At 36.9% G+C, this 17,107-nt stretch overlaps 1 protein-coding gene and 2 pseudogenes across 1 annotated transcript; all 3 read right to left on the bottom strand.

Moving 5' to 3' along the window:
- Positions 551-1,274, bottom strand: Gm13728 (predicted gene 13728; annotated as a pseudogene).
- On the bottom strand, positions 10,420-11,343 carry Olfr1116 (olfactory receptor 1116). The gene has a single exon (NM_001011734.1). The coding sequence runs from the start codon at positions 11,341-11,343 to the stop codon at positions 10,420-10,422; it is 924 nt and encodes a 307-aa protein (NP_001011734.1).
- A 3,194-nt stretch (positions 11,344-14,537) lies between these two features.
- Positions 14,538-15,272, bottom strand: Gm13732 (predicted gene 13732; annotated as a pseudogene).

Below are 17,107 nucleotides of genomic sequence, written 5' to 3'. Positions count from 1 at the left end.
CTGACCCCGAAATATGCTTTTTGAAAGCCAATTAATAGCATATATATCTTTTTATAATCTGTGTGGGCTACACATGACGGGTAAACTGATATTTGTGCATTCTTCCTGTGACCAGAAAAAATAAAATTAATAGTTTCAGATAGAATATGATAGAGGTATTGGTGGTTTAAAAACTTTCAGACATAAAAGCAACATGTTTGGAGAGAATCAACTTCCTCCAGCAAAAATCTTGCCTTTGTTGCAAGAAAACCAGTGTTTCTGTATTTTTCCAAAACAGAAAATTTATTTCTCCAGTCCTGTAGCGTTCTTTGAATGTCTTTGATACTTTTTGTTTTTCTAAGACTTTTCAGTTTAGTGAGAAACTTAAAATAAATATAAAAATAAGAAATTCACTTTCTTTGGCCAAGCGTGGTGGCACACGCCTTTAATCCCAGAACTTGGAAGGCCAGGGAAGGCAAATTTCTGGATTCAAGGCCAACCTGGTCTATAGAGTGAGTTCCAGGACAGCCATGGCTATACATAGAAACCCTTCCTCTTTAATGAAACTAGGAAAAGTATGAGTAGTACCAAAAATCAATGAATACTTTCCCATGTTTTCACCACTACTAAATTTACTCTTCAAACAGGAAGGTTGTGGCAATTTAGGGAACAAGAGAAAACTAACACTTGTTGTAAAGTTATTCTTCTACATGTGTAAACTATGCTCACAGAGATGGCTTCTTATACTCCTGTGTACAGGAATTCAGTTGTATATAAAATTGTACCTGCACAACAGCTGAGGGAGACTAGAAATGATGGGTCCATACAGCTCAAACAATAGTGCAGCTACCAGCTTGTAATTTTTAGGAACTACAAACAAGCTTCCTCTTAAAGCTGAACCAGAAACAACTTCTTATGTTCCTTGGGCTCTGTTATATGTTGTGAAATATATAAATACTGAGAATGTTCAAAATTTGGTCTCCACTAGTTCCCAATGCAGTCATCAATGACCCAGTCTTTTAGGACTCCATCTGGATGACCTGATATCTCTGTCATTAAGCGTTTTAGTCCTTCAACTTCATCTTCTCCTGGGTCAGGTTCACTACCAGGTAATTTGAAGAAAGTTGTTCCCAGATGTAGCAATAACACAGGCAGGTGGTGCTCATGAACAATCAAAACCCCTTCTTCTCATCCCAATCTTATCAAATTCCTCCCTCATGCACTGAAATCTGGCTGCAACAGAGCTGTCCTTCACATAGAGGAGTTAGTTTGTACCTAAAATGTAATTGGTAAGCCAGCCTATTGCTATATTTTAACTTATAGTGAACAGTAATCGTGTACCTTGATCCATACCCTGTTTATTCCTTCTTTCTGGTGGGAATAGAAATAACCAGAAAGCCCTTCTGGTTGGTGCTAGCACTAGATCACCTAGGGCACAGAGTCAGCAGACACCCCCATGGTCCCTAGAGGACTCTCCATAGATCTTAGGATAACTGGTGAGTGGAACACAACATCTGTTCCACTCCAATCCCGCGGGACCTGAGACAGCAGTAGGGAAGCAGAACACTGGCCTGAACAGGGGCACAAGTCCCTTCTGTTCAGTGCCAACGCCAGGTCACCTAGGATGCAGAGTCAGTGGACATCCTCACAGTACTCAGAGAACTCTCCATGTGACATTAGGATTACTGGTGAGTGGAACACAACATCTATTCCAATCCAATTGTGATGGGCCTGTGACAGCAGGAACAAGGACACCAGAGATATTCCTAACCAGAGGCACAGGTTCATTTTGACCAGTTATGGTTTACTTTGGTTTCCAACAGACCAGAAAGCTCCAAGGTCTTCAAAGGAGACACCACTTCCAGGCATTGTACAAACCCAGGATCTTAGAACAACAGGATCCCAGGATAACAGGAGCTGGGTGACACAAGTATCAAAGGGCCTCAGAGGAATTTGACTGCCAAGATCTCTGACACACCCAGAATCTCAGGTTCACAGGACCACACAATCAAAGGATCATAGAGAAAGCTGGAATCTGAGGAGTCCTGAATCAACTGGGATTATTGGAAGGACAGGCTCCAATTAGATATATTGAGAGCAGCAAGCACTTGAGATAATCAGATGGCAGGAGGCAAGCATAAGAACAGAAGCAACAGAAACCAAGGTTACTTGGCATCATCAGAACCAAATTCTCCTAGGACATGCCATCACGCAAGAAAAGCAAGACCTAGATCTCACATTATTTCTCACGATGATGATGGGGGACTTTAAGAAGGAAATACTGGAAAACACAGGTAATCAGGTAGAAGTCTTTAAAGAAGAAACAGAAAAATCCCTTAGAGAGTTATAGGGAAACACTACCAAAAAGGTGATTGAATTGAATAAAACCATCCAGGAGGAAGTAGAAACAATAAAGAAAACACAAAGGTAAACAACACTGGAGATAATAACCCTAGGAAAGAAATTAGGAACCATAGATGCGAGGATCAGGAAGAGAATACAAGAGATGGAGGGGAGAATCTCTGATGTAGAAGATTCCATAGGGAACATGGACACAACAGTCAAAGAAAATGCAAAATGCCAAAAGATCCTAACTCAAAACAGCCAGGAAATCCAGGACACAATGAGAAGACCAAACCTACGGATAATAGGAGTAGATGAGAATGAAGATTGTCAACTTAAAGAGCCAGCAAATATCTTCAACAAAATTATAGATGAAAACTTCCAATACCTAAAGAAAGAGATGCCCATGAAAATACAAGAAGCCTGCAGAACTCCATATACACTGGACCAGAAAAGAAATTCCTCCAGACACATAATAATCAGAAGAACAAATGCACTAAATAAAGACAGAATATTAAAAGCAGTAAGGGAAAAAGGTCAAGGAACATATAAAGGCAGGCCTGTTAGAATTACTCCAGACTTCTCACCAGAGATTATGAAAGCCATATGATCCTGGACAGATGTTATACACACACTAAGAGACTACAAATGACAGACTAGGCTACTATACCCAGCCAAAATTTCAGTTACCATAGATGGATATACTAAAGTATTCCATGACAAAATCAATACCACACAATATATTTCCATGAATCCAGCCCTTCAAATGATAATATTGAAAAAACACCAGTACAAGGACAGAAACTACACCCTAGGAAGTGCAAGAAAATAATACTTCAACAAACCAAAAAGAAGAGAGCCACAAGAACATAATCCCAACTCTAACAACAACAACAAATAACAGGAATAAACAATTACTTTTACATATCATCTTTGAATATCAATGAACTCAATTCCCCAATAAAAAGACATATACCAATAAACTGGCTACACAAACATGACCCAACATTTTGCTGATTACAGGAATCCCACCTCAGGGAAAAAGACAGACACTTCCTCAGAATAAAAGGCTGGAAAACAATTTTCCAAGCAAATGGTCTGAAGAAATTACGTGGAGTAGCCATTCTAATATTGAATAAAATTGACTTCCAACCTAAAATTATCAAATAAGACAAAGAGGGGCACTTCATACTCATCAAATGTAATATCTTCCAAGATGGACTCTCAATTCTGAATAACTATGCTCCAAATGCAAGAGCAGGCACATTCATTAAAGAAACTTTAGTAAAGCTCACAGCATACATTGTACCTCACATAATAATAGTGGGAGACTTCAACACCCAACTCTCACCAATGGACAGATCCTGGAAATAGTAACTAAATAGAGAAATATGGACACTAACAGAAGTTATGAAACAAATGGATCTAACAGATATCTACAGAATATTTTATCCTAAAATAAAAGGATAAAACTTCTTCTCAGCACCTCATGATACTTTCTACAAAATTGACCATATAGTTGGTCACATATCAGGCCTCAACAGATATAAAAATATTGAATTATCCCATGCATTCTATCAGATCACCACCGAATAAGGCTCATCCTCAATATCAGAATAAATAATAGAAAGCCAAAATTCAGGTGGAAACTGAACAACACTCTACTTAGTGATAACTTGGTCAAGGAAGAAATAAAGAAAGAAATTAAAGGTTCTTTAGAGTTTAATGAAAATGAAGCCACAACATACCCAAACTTATGGGACACAATGAAACCAGTCCTAAGAGGAAAACTCATAGCCCTGAATGCTTCCAAAAAGAAACTAGAGAGAGCATACAGTAGCAGTCTGACAGCACACTTAGAAGCTCTAGAATGAAAGGAAGCAAATTCAGCGAAAAGGAGTAGATGGTAGGAAATGATCAAACTTAGGACTATAATCAAGTGGAAACAAAAAGAACTATTCAAAGAATCAACCAAACCAGGAGCTGATTCTTGGAGAAATTCAACAAGATAGATAAACCGTTTGCCAGACTAACTAGAGGGCACAGGGACAATATCCTGATTAACAAAATCAGAGATGAAAAAGGAGATATAAGAACAGATCCTGAGGAAATCCAAAACATCATCAATCCTACTACAAAAGGTATACTCAAAACAAACAAACAAACAAACAAAAATCTTGAAAACCTGGATGAAATGGACAATTTCCTAGACAGATAATAAAAAAGTACTAAATTTAAATCAAGATCAGATTAACGATCTTAACAGCCCCACCTCCCCCCAAAAAATATAAGCAGTCATTAAGAGTTTCCCGACCAAAAAAAGCCCAGGACCAGATGGGTTCAGTGCAGAGTTCTATCAGACCTTCAAAGAAATCCTAATTCCAACTGTACTCAAACTATTCCACAAAATAGAAACAGAAGGTACTCTACCCAATTCCTTCTATGAAGCCACAATTACTCTGATACCTAAACCACACCAATATCCAACAAAGAAAGAGAACTTCAGACCAATATTCCTCATGTATATCAATGCCATAATACTAAATAAAATCCTCGCACACCGAATCCAAGAACACATCAAAACTATCATCCATCATGACCAAGTAGGCTTCATCCCAGTGATGCAGGGATGTTTAATATACAGAAATCCATCACCATAATCCACTATATAAACAAAAACAAAGACAAAAACCACATGATCATGTAGTTAGATGCTGAGAAAACATTTGACCAAATACAACACCCCTTCATGATAAGTCACAGATAAATCAGGAATTCAAAGCCCATACCTAAACATAATAAAAGCAATCTACAGCAAACCAGTAGCCAACATCAAAGTAAATGCAGAGAAGCTGGAAACAATCCCACTAAAATCATAGCCATAATATTAGAACAAAATTGCAGGATGAGTCTGAGGCCAAGAAGAAAAAACTCAGTTAGAAGCTGAGAGAAGCCAGGTTTAATCATTCAACATGCACAGGCTTTTGAGCCAGAGCAGCAGCGAAGAACCAGGGAGTCACCAGAAAGGGTGAATTTATTCATCACTAATTCAACTTAATTACATCAGGTGAATAAAAGTTACTTTCACAGTGTCCTTCTTATTGTGCAACTAAGACCATATCAGGCTGAGAAATATCAGTGAAAGGTGGTTGTTCATTCAGATTATTTTAATGTTGATATTTTTATGTTTATGTGTATATGTGTGTGTTTGACCTGATGGGCTGGAATTATTTATACCCTGTGTTTTCTTGCATATAGCTAACTTAATGAAGTTGGAATTTACCTAATGGCACCTTCAGTAGGGTTGGGTTTATAGATATATATTGCTAAAATTTTGTTTTATCATATAACATCCTCTGTCTTGTGTCTATGATAATTGAAATTTTTTTTCCAAGTACAGCAGTGTATGCTGGCATTTGTGGAATCTTTGAGTTTATAACACATCTATCTGTCCAGGCATGTCCTTTCTATCCTTATCTGTTTGTTTGTTTGTTTGTTTGTTTGTTTTTGTTTTTGTTTTTTGTTTTTTGAGACAGGGTTTCTCTGTATAGCTCTGGCTGTCCTGGAACTCACTTTGTACACCAGGCTGGCCTCAAACTCAGAAATCCACCTGCCTCTGCCTCCCGTGTGTTGGGATTAAAGGAAGGCATGTGCCAGCATGCCCGGCTTCTATCCTTATCTTTATAGGACTTTTTATCATGAATAGGAATTGTATTTTTTCAAAGACCACTTTTACTTCTAATGAGATGATTATATGTTGTCTGTCATTCAGGCTATTTATGTGTTGTATCACATTTTGTGATTATGTTGGTTAAACTATCCTTCCATCTGTAGAATGATGACTTTTTTTTTAAATAATGGTTGATATGCCATTTGATGTGTGTTTGGATTCAACATGTAGCTATTTTACTAAATATTTTTACATGAATATTCATAAATCAACTTGGTCCCATTATTTGCTTTCTTGTTGGATCTTTATGCTTTTTAGTTATCAAGATAATTGTGTTCTTATAGAAAGATTTAGAAAATGTTCCATCTGTTCCATATGTTAAGAAGTATTGACATTTTTTTTTTCTTTATGAAGTTGTTGGTATAAGTCCAACCAATTATGGACACTGATATTTGACAAACAATCCAGAACTGTACCCTAAAAATACAAAAAAAATCTATGTTGGAGAGAGTCCTCCAATTTGACTAGAAGATATGGGTCTGCTTAAATTATACTACTCATTGATATTGACTTAACATTCATTGGTCATAAATATTTAAAACTTTATATATTATTTTAGGCTTCTTGTTGGGTAGAGTACTCATCTTTTAAATATGTCATTATTTTTTTCATCCTGAGTAAAGTAACCCAATAACAAAAGGACACATATGGTATACACTCACTGAAAAGTGGATATTAGGTCAAAAGCTCAGAATACCCAAGATATAATTCACAGTTGAAATGATGTTAATGAAGAAGGAAGACCAAAGTATGGATAATTCTGTCCTTCTAAGAAGGGGGAGCAAAATACACATGGAGGAGATACAGAGATAAAATGTGGAACAGAGACAAAAGGAAAGATCATGCAGAGACTGCCTCAGCTGGGGATCCACCCCATATACAGTTACCAAACTTAAACACTATTGTAGATATCAACAAGTGCTTGCTGACAGGAGCCTGATATAGCTCTCTCCTGAGAGGTTCTGCCAGTGCCTGACAAATACAGAGGTAGATGCTCTCAGTCAAACATTGGACTGACCACAAGGTCCCCCATTGAAGGAGCAAGAGAAAGGACCAAAGGAGCTGAAGGAACTTGCAACCCCACAGGAGGAACAACCAGATGAACCAACCATTACCCCCAGAGCTCCCAGTAACTAAACCATCGAACAAAGTGTACACATGCATGGACCAATGGCTCCAGCTGCATATGTAGCAGAGGGTGGCCTTGTTGGACAACAATGAGAGGATAGGCCCTTGGTCCTGTGAAGGCTCAATATCCTAATGTAGGGGAATGCTAGGACAGGGAAACAGGAGTTTGTGGGTTAGTGAGCAGGGGGATACAAAAACTCATCTCAATGAAAAAAGAACCTCTGGTGGGATCACCATGCCTGACCTAAAGCTGTACTACAGAGCAATTGTGTTTAAAAAACTGCATGGTACTGGTATAGTGATAGACAAGTAGACCAATAAATAGAATACAATTGAAGACCCAGAAATGACCCGACACAACTATGGACACTTGATCTTTGACAAGGGAACTAAAACCATCCTGTGGAAAAAAGACAGCTTTTTCAACAAATGGTGCTGGGACAACTGACGGTTATCATGTAGAAGAATGCTAATTGATCCATTCCTATCTCCTTGTACTGAGGTCAAATGTAAGTGGATAAAGGAACTCCACATAAATACAGAGACAGTGAAAGCTCTAGTGGAGAAAGTGATAGAAAGCCTGGAAGATATGGGCAAAGGGAAACAATTCCTGAATAGAACAGCAATGGCTTGTGCTGTAAGATAGAGAATTGACAAATGCAGAATATCTATGATCAAAAATTCAGCTGTTAGCAGATGCTGGAGAGAATGTGGAGAAAAAGGAACACTCCTCCATTGTTGGTGGGATTGCAAGCTTGTACAACCACTCTGGATATCAATCTGGTGGTTCCTCAGAAAATTGGACATAGTACTACCGGAGGATGCCGCAATAACACTCCTGAGCATATATCCAGAAGATGTTCCTACTGGTAATAAGGACACATGCTCCACTATGTTCATAGCAGCCTTATTTATAATAGCCAGAAGCTGAAAGTACTCAGATGTCCCTCAACAGGGGAATGTATACAGAAAATGTGGTACATTTACACAATGGAGTACTAGTCAGCTATTACAAAGAATGAATTTATGAAATTTCTAGGCAAATGGATGGACCTGGAGGCTATCATCCTGAGTGAGGTAACTCAATCACAAAAGAACTCACACGATATGTACTCACTGATAAGTGGATATTAGCACAGAAACTTAGAATACCCAAGATACAAGATATAATTTGCAAAACACATGAAAATCAAGAAGAACGAAGAACAAAGTGTGGACACTTTGCCCCTTCTTAGAATTGGGGACAAAACACCCATGGAAGGTGTTAGAGCGGTAAAGTTTGGAGCTGAGACGAAAGGATGGACCATCCAGAGACTGCCACACCTGGTGATCCATCCCATAATCAGCCTTCAAATGGTGATACCATTGCATACACCAGCAAGATTTTGCTGAAAGGATCCTGATATACCTGTCTCTTATGAGGCTATTCCGATGCATGGCAAACACAGAAGTGGATGATCACAGTCAACTATTGGATGGAACACAGGGCCCCCAATGGAGGAGATAGAGAAAGTACCAAGGAGCTAAAGGGGTCTGCAATCCTATAGGAGGAACAACAATATGAACTAGCCAGTAACCCTAGACCTTGTGTCTCTAGCTGCATATGTATCAGAAGATGGCCTAGTCTGCTATCATAGTTAAGAGAGACCCCTTGGTCTTGCAAAGTTTTTATGCCTCAGTACAGGGGAACGCCAGGGCCAAAAATTGGGAGTGGGGGGCCGAAGGTAGTCGGGTGATAGGGTATGGGGGACCTTTGTGATAGCATTTGAAATGTAAATGAAGAAAATACATAATTAAAAATAATTGGAAATGAAAAATAATTTCGTTTTGAGTGAAATCTTAGAATGAAGTATATGTTTGACTCAATACTGTTGAATTGGAATTATCATTAATTTCCTTTCTGTTATATAAAAATATTATCATGAATGAAGAAAATTTAGTGATGTACATTACCATATGAAAGAATTTATGATTAAATTAAGGATAAAATTTCTGAAATATGTAACAGGTATGAATCTGCAACTAATACATTACATTTTTGAGCAATAATTTTAACACATTATGTCATTTTTATTACTCAGTAAATATCATGGAATCTAGGATATAGAAAAATGTATCTGCTGTAAGAATGTTTATATTTCAGTTAGTGATAAAAATAAGTCCAGAAATCTATCATGTGACAAGTCAAGGCAGATTTTTTTTTTACTTTTCTAACGAGTGAAAAGGTAATAAAACTTCTCTATTTCACTGTCTCTGTCTCTGTCTCAGTCTCAGTCTCAGACTCTGTCCTCTCTCTCTTTCTCTCTCTCTCTCTGTCTCAGTCTCTGTCCCCCCCCTCTCTCTGTGTATACACACACACACACACACACACACACATACATATATATGTATGTATGCCATATGTGTATATATATACATATATATATATTAATCCAACATACCTAGATATAGCGTTAAAATAATATATTACATTTAGATATTTTAATGTGAAATTTTCATACCTTCCATTTCTAAACAGATTGCTAGAGCAAATATAAAGGTTCGAATAGGAATATAAAAAATTAAATGCATGAATAGATATAATATGATAAGACTATGGGCTATAGCAATACAGAGAAATGAATAACAAGAGATCAGAGGTCAAGCAAAAAAATGACATCAATTTTCAAAATCAAATTTCTTCTTTAAAAAAAAAGATATTTGAAACATGATCTTTATGTGTTATGTTGAAAACGAAACCAAATATTCACAAAACAAAAAAGCAGAGAACAAACCTATGTCTACATACAGTAATGTGTGGATATACATCAGAGGTCAGAGACATAGCTACTAACCAGTGAAATCAACAATAACAAAAACTTGGAAAAATACAGCCATATTAAATCCAAACATAAGAACAGAAGACAGAAAATCCTATGAGGACTAACACGTTTAGATAAAGCTCATTTTAGCAAGTGACCCCAAACCTTGGGGATATTACAAATTAACTGTCTTACACTGAATTGAACAAATAACCTAGAAATACAGTAGTTAACAATGTGAGCATAGGTGGATATAAAAAAATGATAGTTTTACCTTGACTTAGTTAATTTTATATCCAGTACACCCGATACAATGAACTCTATGAAAAGAGTCTCTTAAACAATGTACTTTGATATTCAAATACTCAATAAAAGACTTTATGAATTAATATTTGCAGCACCAAGCTTGAATTTCCAATTGTATGCATCTGTATTTTTCTATTTTAAGTTTTCCCACCATATCAGTAACTTACTGTGTAATTTTCTCAGTGCCATCATGATATCTTTGTTCCTCAGACTGTATATAATAGGATTCAAAGCTGGGATCAAAATGGTGTAGAAAAGAGACAGCATCTTCCCCATTCCTTCTGACTGACTTTGTTTGGGCTGTAAGTAAGTAATGCTTGCTGTTCCATAGAACAAGATTACAACTATCAGGTGAGACGAGCAGGTGGAAAAAGCCTTGGCCATCCCTTTGGCTGAAGATAGTTTCATAATGTTGCAGATAATCTTGATGTAGGAGACAATGATTAGCAGAAATGGAACCATAACAAACAACACTGCAACAACATAGACTGCAACTGTATTCATAAAGGTGTCACCACAAGCAAGCTTGAGAAGTGGGGGAATGTCACAGAAAAAGTGATCTATTCTGTTAGAAGCACAAAAGTGAAGGGAGAATATCTGGTAGGTCTGCCCAATTTCTACTGGAATCCCACTGATCCAGGAGGCAGCTACCAGCTGTAAACACACTTTATTCTTCATAAGTAAAGAATATTGGAGAGGGTGGCAGATAGCCACATAACGATCATAGGCCATAGCTGCTAGCAAGAGGCACTCTGTGCCTCCCAACGTAAGGACAAAATACATTTGTGTTGCACAGGCAAACACAGAAATGTTTCCTTTTAGGGTATATAAATCCATAAGCATTCTTGGAATAGTAGCTGTTACATAACAGATTTCCAAAAAAGAAAAGTTGCTAAGGAAAAAATACATAGGAGTCTGGAGAGCAGGGTCAGTTTTTGCTAACACTATTATAATGCTGTTGCACAACAGAATTGTCATATACATAAACAAAAATACCATAAACAGCACCCACTGCAAATGAGGAACATTAGAAAACCCAAGAAGAATGAATTCCATCAGTGTGGAGGCATTCAATTTTTCTCGTTTGAATAGGACTTCATCTGTAGATGTGGTAAATTTGAAAAAGATAGTTTAATTTCATTTTCAAGAAATTTATTTCTTAAGATAACTGAATCATATGCATGTATGGCAAATGCTATAAAAGGTCCCATTCGCCTAACTCAAATTCTTTGAAGATTTGACACTTCAAAAATAAATGAATTTTTCATTTAAGTCAATTCAATAAATGAATATATTTCACTGAAGTATTCTTATGATGTGCATATATACACATGTTGTAATTTACTAGTGTATATTATGGACAAACATTATTTACCACTGAGAAGATGATTGTGTTAAGTTATTTTTATACATTTTCTCTGTTTGTGATAATTTTCTTACTATTCTATCTTCTTTTCCACAAAGAATTTTACCTTGCAATTTTTTGTAACTGCTCATTCAAAACGAGTTTTTAAGTCTTAATTTTAATATTTCAATGAGAGACAACATTCTGAAGATTATATTTTCTGGTTATAAGGTCATTTATTATGATGCTACTTTTTACCTTTTTATTCTCGATTATGCCAAGTATGGAAACCTTAGGCTCAGCACACTGCTAAACAATCTTTTCCACTAACAGCTCTTATCCATGGTGTAAAAACTTTTAGTCCAGGCAGGACATGCAACAGAGAGATATAGAACTTTCCTGTTCAAAGAGACTTTAGTTCATTTGACAGCTATTTAAAAAACAAATGAAATATTTGTTATAAAATTAACTTTATGTCAGTAAACATAAGTTGTTTTTATACTATATTATTGTTGTTCTTCATGTGAACTTTTTATCTATGATTTTTCTCTACAATTCTGAAAACTTCTTATATATATTCCTTTTATTAGTAATAGATATAAGATAATGTCAAACACAATAATTACACTATCAATTTCACTAGTATTATTTGAAATAAGTAATTTCTATTCACAATTATGAAATTGAATAAATACAAGTAACCATACTAAGTAATTATGTATGTTAAGATGATATCCTCAGAATGTAATGGTTTTTGTTTCATCATTTTTGATATTCAAATTGAAAAGTGTTCTAAATAATACCCCTTAGCAACACAATTAAATATTACCTTCATAGAACTTCACCATTTGCTTATGAAAATATAAATGGCTGTTAGCCTGTGACTTTACAAACCAGCCTCAGGAATACACTCCCCCAACAAAAAGTAATCCCTGGCTTTAGGCCCTCAGTACTACTAAAGTAGAAATATACTACCCCTGGGGACTACCTTGGCTCATGTGTCAATGTAATTTTTAGTAGAGACTCAAATGGTAATTGTTCTGGCTTTATTTCAGAGCCAGTATTTCTAAATGGACACATCTCTGTCATCATTCCTTGTTGACATAGAGGACTCTCCCTTCCTAGAGATTTCATCTGAAAGTTAAATGATGTTTAATTGCTTAATTTTACTTAGTAGAAGGTGATGCACTATTTCAATCTGTAACAGTTGAGGATTGCAGTTGCATGACCTTGTTTCCTTTATGATTCTCCTGACTCAAAGTCAAGCCATCTTGTCCTAAAGGACACTGAACCATGTATTCTGCCCTACACACCGAGCTCTCTTTCTTCCATATTTAGAGGAGCATAAGCCATTTTCAGAAGTAGAATTCATAATCCTAAATTGACTTTATAAAATATAAGTATAAACACCAGTATTGTCTTTAACAAAATCATTAGACCTTTTTAGGTGTATATGGATCACACCTTAAACACAACATAATCACTCTACAATTGTCTCATGGGTGCAGTAACATTTTTTTCATTCATCCTGTTTACATTCCTATGGCTGTTTGAGAATTCTTTAATGAAATCTCATTGTCTTTATTTTCTGAATCCTGCTTTGTTTTACAACAAAGTATTTGCCATGCACTGTATTTCATACATTTTTTTATCAAAGTATGAATTCTGGTTTATTCTATATTATCACAAAATTACCAACTAAATATTTTATATATCACTTATTTATCACAATACTAGAAATTATCTCAGAAACTAAAATGTTGTATTGCCTATGCCAGTTATTGTCAAACAAATAACTTATCCTACTGTTCTAATGTAGTACCGTTGTGTGTTCAATAGTTACAAATTTTGGTTTTACCATTTCCTAGACAATAATCATCATCACATAGATAATTGGATCTCAAAGAAAGAGTTGAAAACAACAACTTCATATGAAAACACATAGGGTTCTTATATGTATATGCTTGCATGCATACCTGCATTGTGTTTCTGCATAATGTAATAATGTGTGTGTGTGTGTGTGTGTGTGTGTGTCCATGTGTGAAGGAAGTTATATGGATAGAGCTTTCAAGTGCCATTTCTCTCCTTTCTCTTGTTAAGGAAAGGTCTTTTCTTTCTGCTGCTTCAGGGTATACTTCAGGTTAGTTGACCAGTGAACATCAAGTTCTTCTCTCTGCCTCCCATCTCAGTGTAGGAATGCTAGGATCATAGACGCACACCACTGATTCTAGGTATTCTAAAGGCTCAGGGAATCAAACCCAAGATATAAGGCTTATAAGGCAAGCAGTAACCATTGCAAAGAATTACCTGGCCCCCGAAATATGCTTTTTGAAAGCCAACTAATAGCATATACATATCATTTTATAATCTGTGTGGGCCACACTTGAAGGGTCATTTGATATTTGTGCATTCGTCCTGTGACCTGAAAAATAAAATTAATGGTTTCAGATAAAATATGATAGAGCTGGTATTGGTGGTTTTAAGACTGTCAGGCATAAAATCAACATGTTTGGGGAGAATCAACATTCTCCAACAAAATTCTTGCCTTTGCTGCAAGAAAACCATTGTTTCTGTGAAAAGTTATTTCTCCAGTACTGTAGTATTCTTTGAATGTCTTTGATACTTTCTTTTTCTTTTGGTAAGACTTTTCAGAGTTTAATGAGAAACTTAAAATATATATATGAGAAATTCACTTTGTTTGGCCAGGCTTGGTGGCATATGCCTTTAATCCCAGCACTTGGGAGGCAGAGGAAGGAGAATTTCTGAGTTCGAGGCCAGCCTGGTCTACAGAGTGTGTTCCAGGACAGCCAGCACTACACAGAGAAACCCTGTCTCAAAAAACAAAAACAAACAACAAACAAAAAAAAGAGAAGAAATGCACTTTCTTTAATGTACAAAGAAAAGTATGAATAGCAACAAAAGTTAATGAACACTGACCCATGTTTACACCGCTATCTAGTTCATATTAATTTTACTCTTCAAACAGGAAGATTGTGGCAATTTAGGGAACAAGAGAAAACTAAAACTTATTATACAGTTTTTCTTCTATATGTGTAAGCTGTGCTCACAGAGATGGCGTCTTTTACTTCTGTGTACAGGAATTCAGTTGTATGTAAAATTGTACCCGTACAACAGCTGAGGGAGACTAGAAATAATGGGTCCATACAGCTCAAATAATGGTGCAGCTACCAGCTTGTAATTTTTAGGGACTGCAAACAAGGTTTCTCTTAAAGCCAAATAAAAAACAACTTCTTATGTTCCTTGGGTGTTGGTATATGTTGTGGAATATATGGATACTGAGAAGGTTGAATATTCGGTCTCCACTAGGTCTCAATGAAGTCATGAAGTAATCAATGGCCCAGTCTTTTAGGACTTCATCTTGACGACCCTGTATCTTTGTCATTAAGAGTTTTAGTCCTTCAACTTCATCTTCTCCTGGGTTAAGTTCACTACCGGGTAATTTGAAGAAATTTGTTCCCAGCTGTAGCAATAACACAGGCAGGCGATGCTCATGCACAATCAGAAACCCTCTTCTCATCCCAATCTTATCAATTTCCTCCCTCATGCACTGAAATATGGCTGTAACAGGGTTGTCCCTCTCATAAAGGGGCTCCTTTGTACCCAAAGTGTAATTGGTAAGTCAGCATATTGCTATATTTTAACTTATGGTAGTTAGTAATACTGTACCTTGATCCATAACCTGTTTATTCCTTCTTTCTGGTGGGAATAGAAAAAACTAGAAAGCCCTTCCAGTCATTGCCAGCACCAGATCAACTAGGGTGCATAGTCTGTTGACACCCCCATGGTCCCTAGAGGACTCTCCATGCGATTTTAGGATTACTGGTAAGTTGAACACAACATCTGTTCCAATTCAATCCCGCAGGACCCAAGTCAGCAGAAGGGAAGCAGAAAACCGGCCAGATCAGGGGCACAAGTTCATTTTGGTCAGCACCAACACCAGGTCACCTAGGGCGCTGAGTCAGCAGATACCTCCACAGTCCCTAGAGGACTCTCCACACAATCTTAGGATCACTGGTAAGGGGAACACAACATCTGTTCCAATCCAATTGTGACAGCAGGAAAAAGGACACCAGAACCCTTCCTAACCAGGGCTCAGCTTCATTTTGATCAGTTCTAGTTTACCTTGGTTTTCAACAGACCAGTCAGCTCCATGGTCCTCAAAGGAGACACCACTTCCAGGCACTGTAACATGCACAGGATCATAGGACAATAGGATCCCAGGTTAACAGGAACTGTGTCACAAGAGTATTTCAGGATCTCAGAGAAAGATTGCCTGCCAAAAACTCTGACACACCCAGAATCTTAGGTACAAAGGATCCCACAATCAAAGGATCACAGAGAAATCTGGACTCTAAGGAGTCCTGAATAAACTAGGATTTTAGGAAGGACAAGCTCCAATCAGATATATTGAGGGCAGCAAGCACTTGAGATAATCAGGTGGCAAGCATAACAACAGAAGCAACAGAAACCAAGGTTACTTGGCATCATCAAAACTGCATTCTCCCACCATAGCAAGTCCTGGATACACCATCACACCAGAAAAGCAAGACATGATCTAAAGTCACTTCTCACAATGATGATGGAGGACTTTAAGAAGGAAATACTGGAAAACACAGGTAAAGAGCTAGAAGCATTTAAAGAGGAAACACAAAAATCCCTTAAAGAGTTACAGGAAAACACTACCAAACAAGGGATGGAATTGAACAAAACAATTCAGGATCTAAAAATGGAAGTAGAAACAATAAAGAAAACCCAAAGGGAGACAACTCTGGAGATAGAAACCCTAGGAAGGAAATCAGGAAACATAGATGCGAGCATGAACAACAGAATAGAAGAGATGGAAGAGAGAATCTCAGGTGCAGAAGATTCCATAGGAAACATGGGAACAACAATCAAAGAAAATGCAAAATGCAAAAAGATCCTAACTCAAAACAGCCGGGAAATCCAGGACACAATGAGAAGACCAAACCTACGGATAATAGGAGAGGATGAGAATGAAGATTTTCAAATTAAAGGGTCAGCAAATATCTTCAACAAAGTTATAGAAGAAAACTTCCCATATCTAAAGAAAGAGATGCTGATGAACATACAAGAAGCCTACAGAACTCCAAATAGACTGGACCAGAAAAGAAATTCCTTCTGACACATAATAATCAGAACAACAAATGCACTAAATAAAGACAGAATATTAAAAGCAGTAAGGTAAAAAGGTCAAGTAACATATAAAGGCAGGCCTATTAGAATTACTCCAGACTTCTCACCAGAGACTATGAAAGCCAAAAAAGCCTGGAAAGATGTTATACAGACACTAAGAGAACACAAATGCCAGCCCAGGCTACTATACCCAGCCAAACTTTCAATTACCATAGATGAATAAAGTATTCCATGACAAAACCAAATTCACACAATGTCTTTCCATGAATCCAGCCCTTCAATTGATATTGAAAAAAGAAA

Source organism: Mus musculus, chromosome 2 (assembly GCF_000001635.26).
Source record: "Mus musculus strain C57BL/6J chromosome 2, GRCm38.p6 C57BL/6J".
Classification (NCBI taxonomy): domain Eukaryota; kingdom Metazoa; phylum Chordata; class Mammalia; order Rodentia; family Muridae; genus Mus; species Mus musculus.
This window is presented reverse-complemented; position numbering and strand designations above follow the sequence as displayed.

Coding starts and splice junctions, on each gene's coding strand:
- Olfr1116 (NM_001011734.1), bottom strand. CDS start 11,343: ATGGAATTCATTCTTCTTGGGTTTTCTAATGTTCCTCATTTGCAGTGG.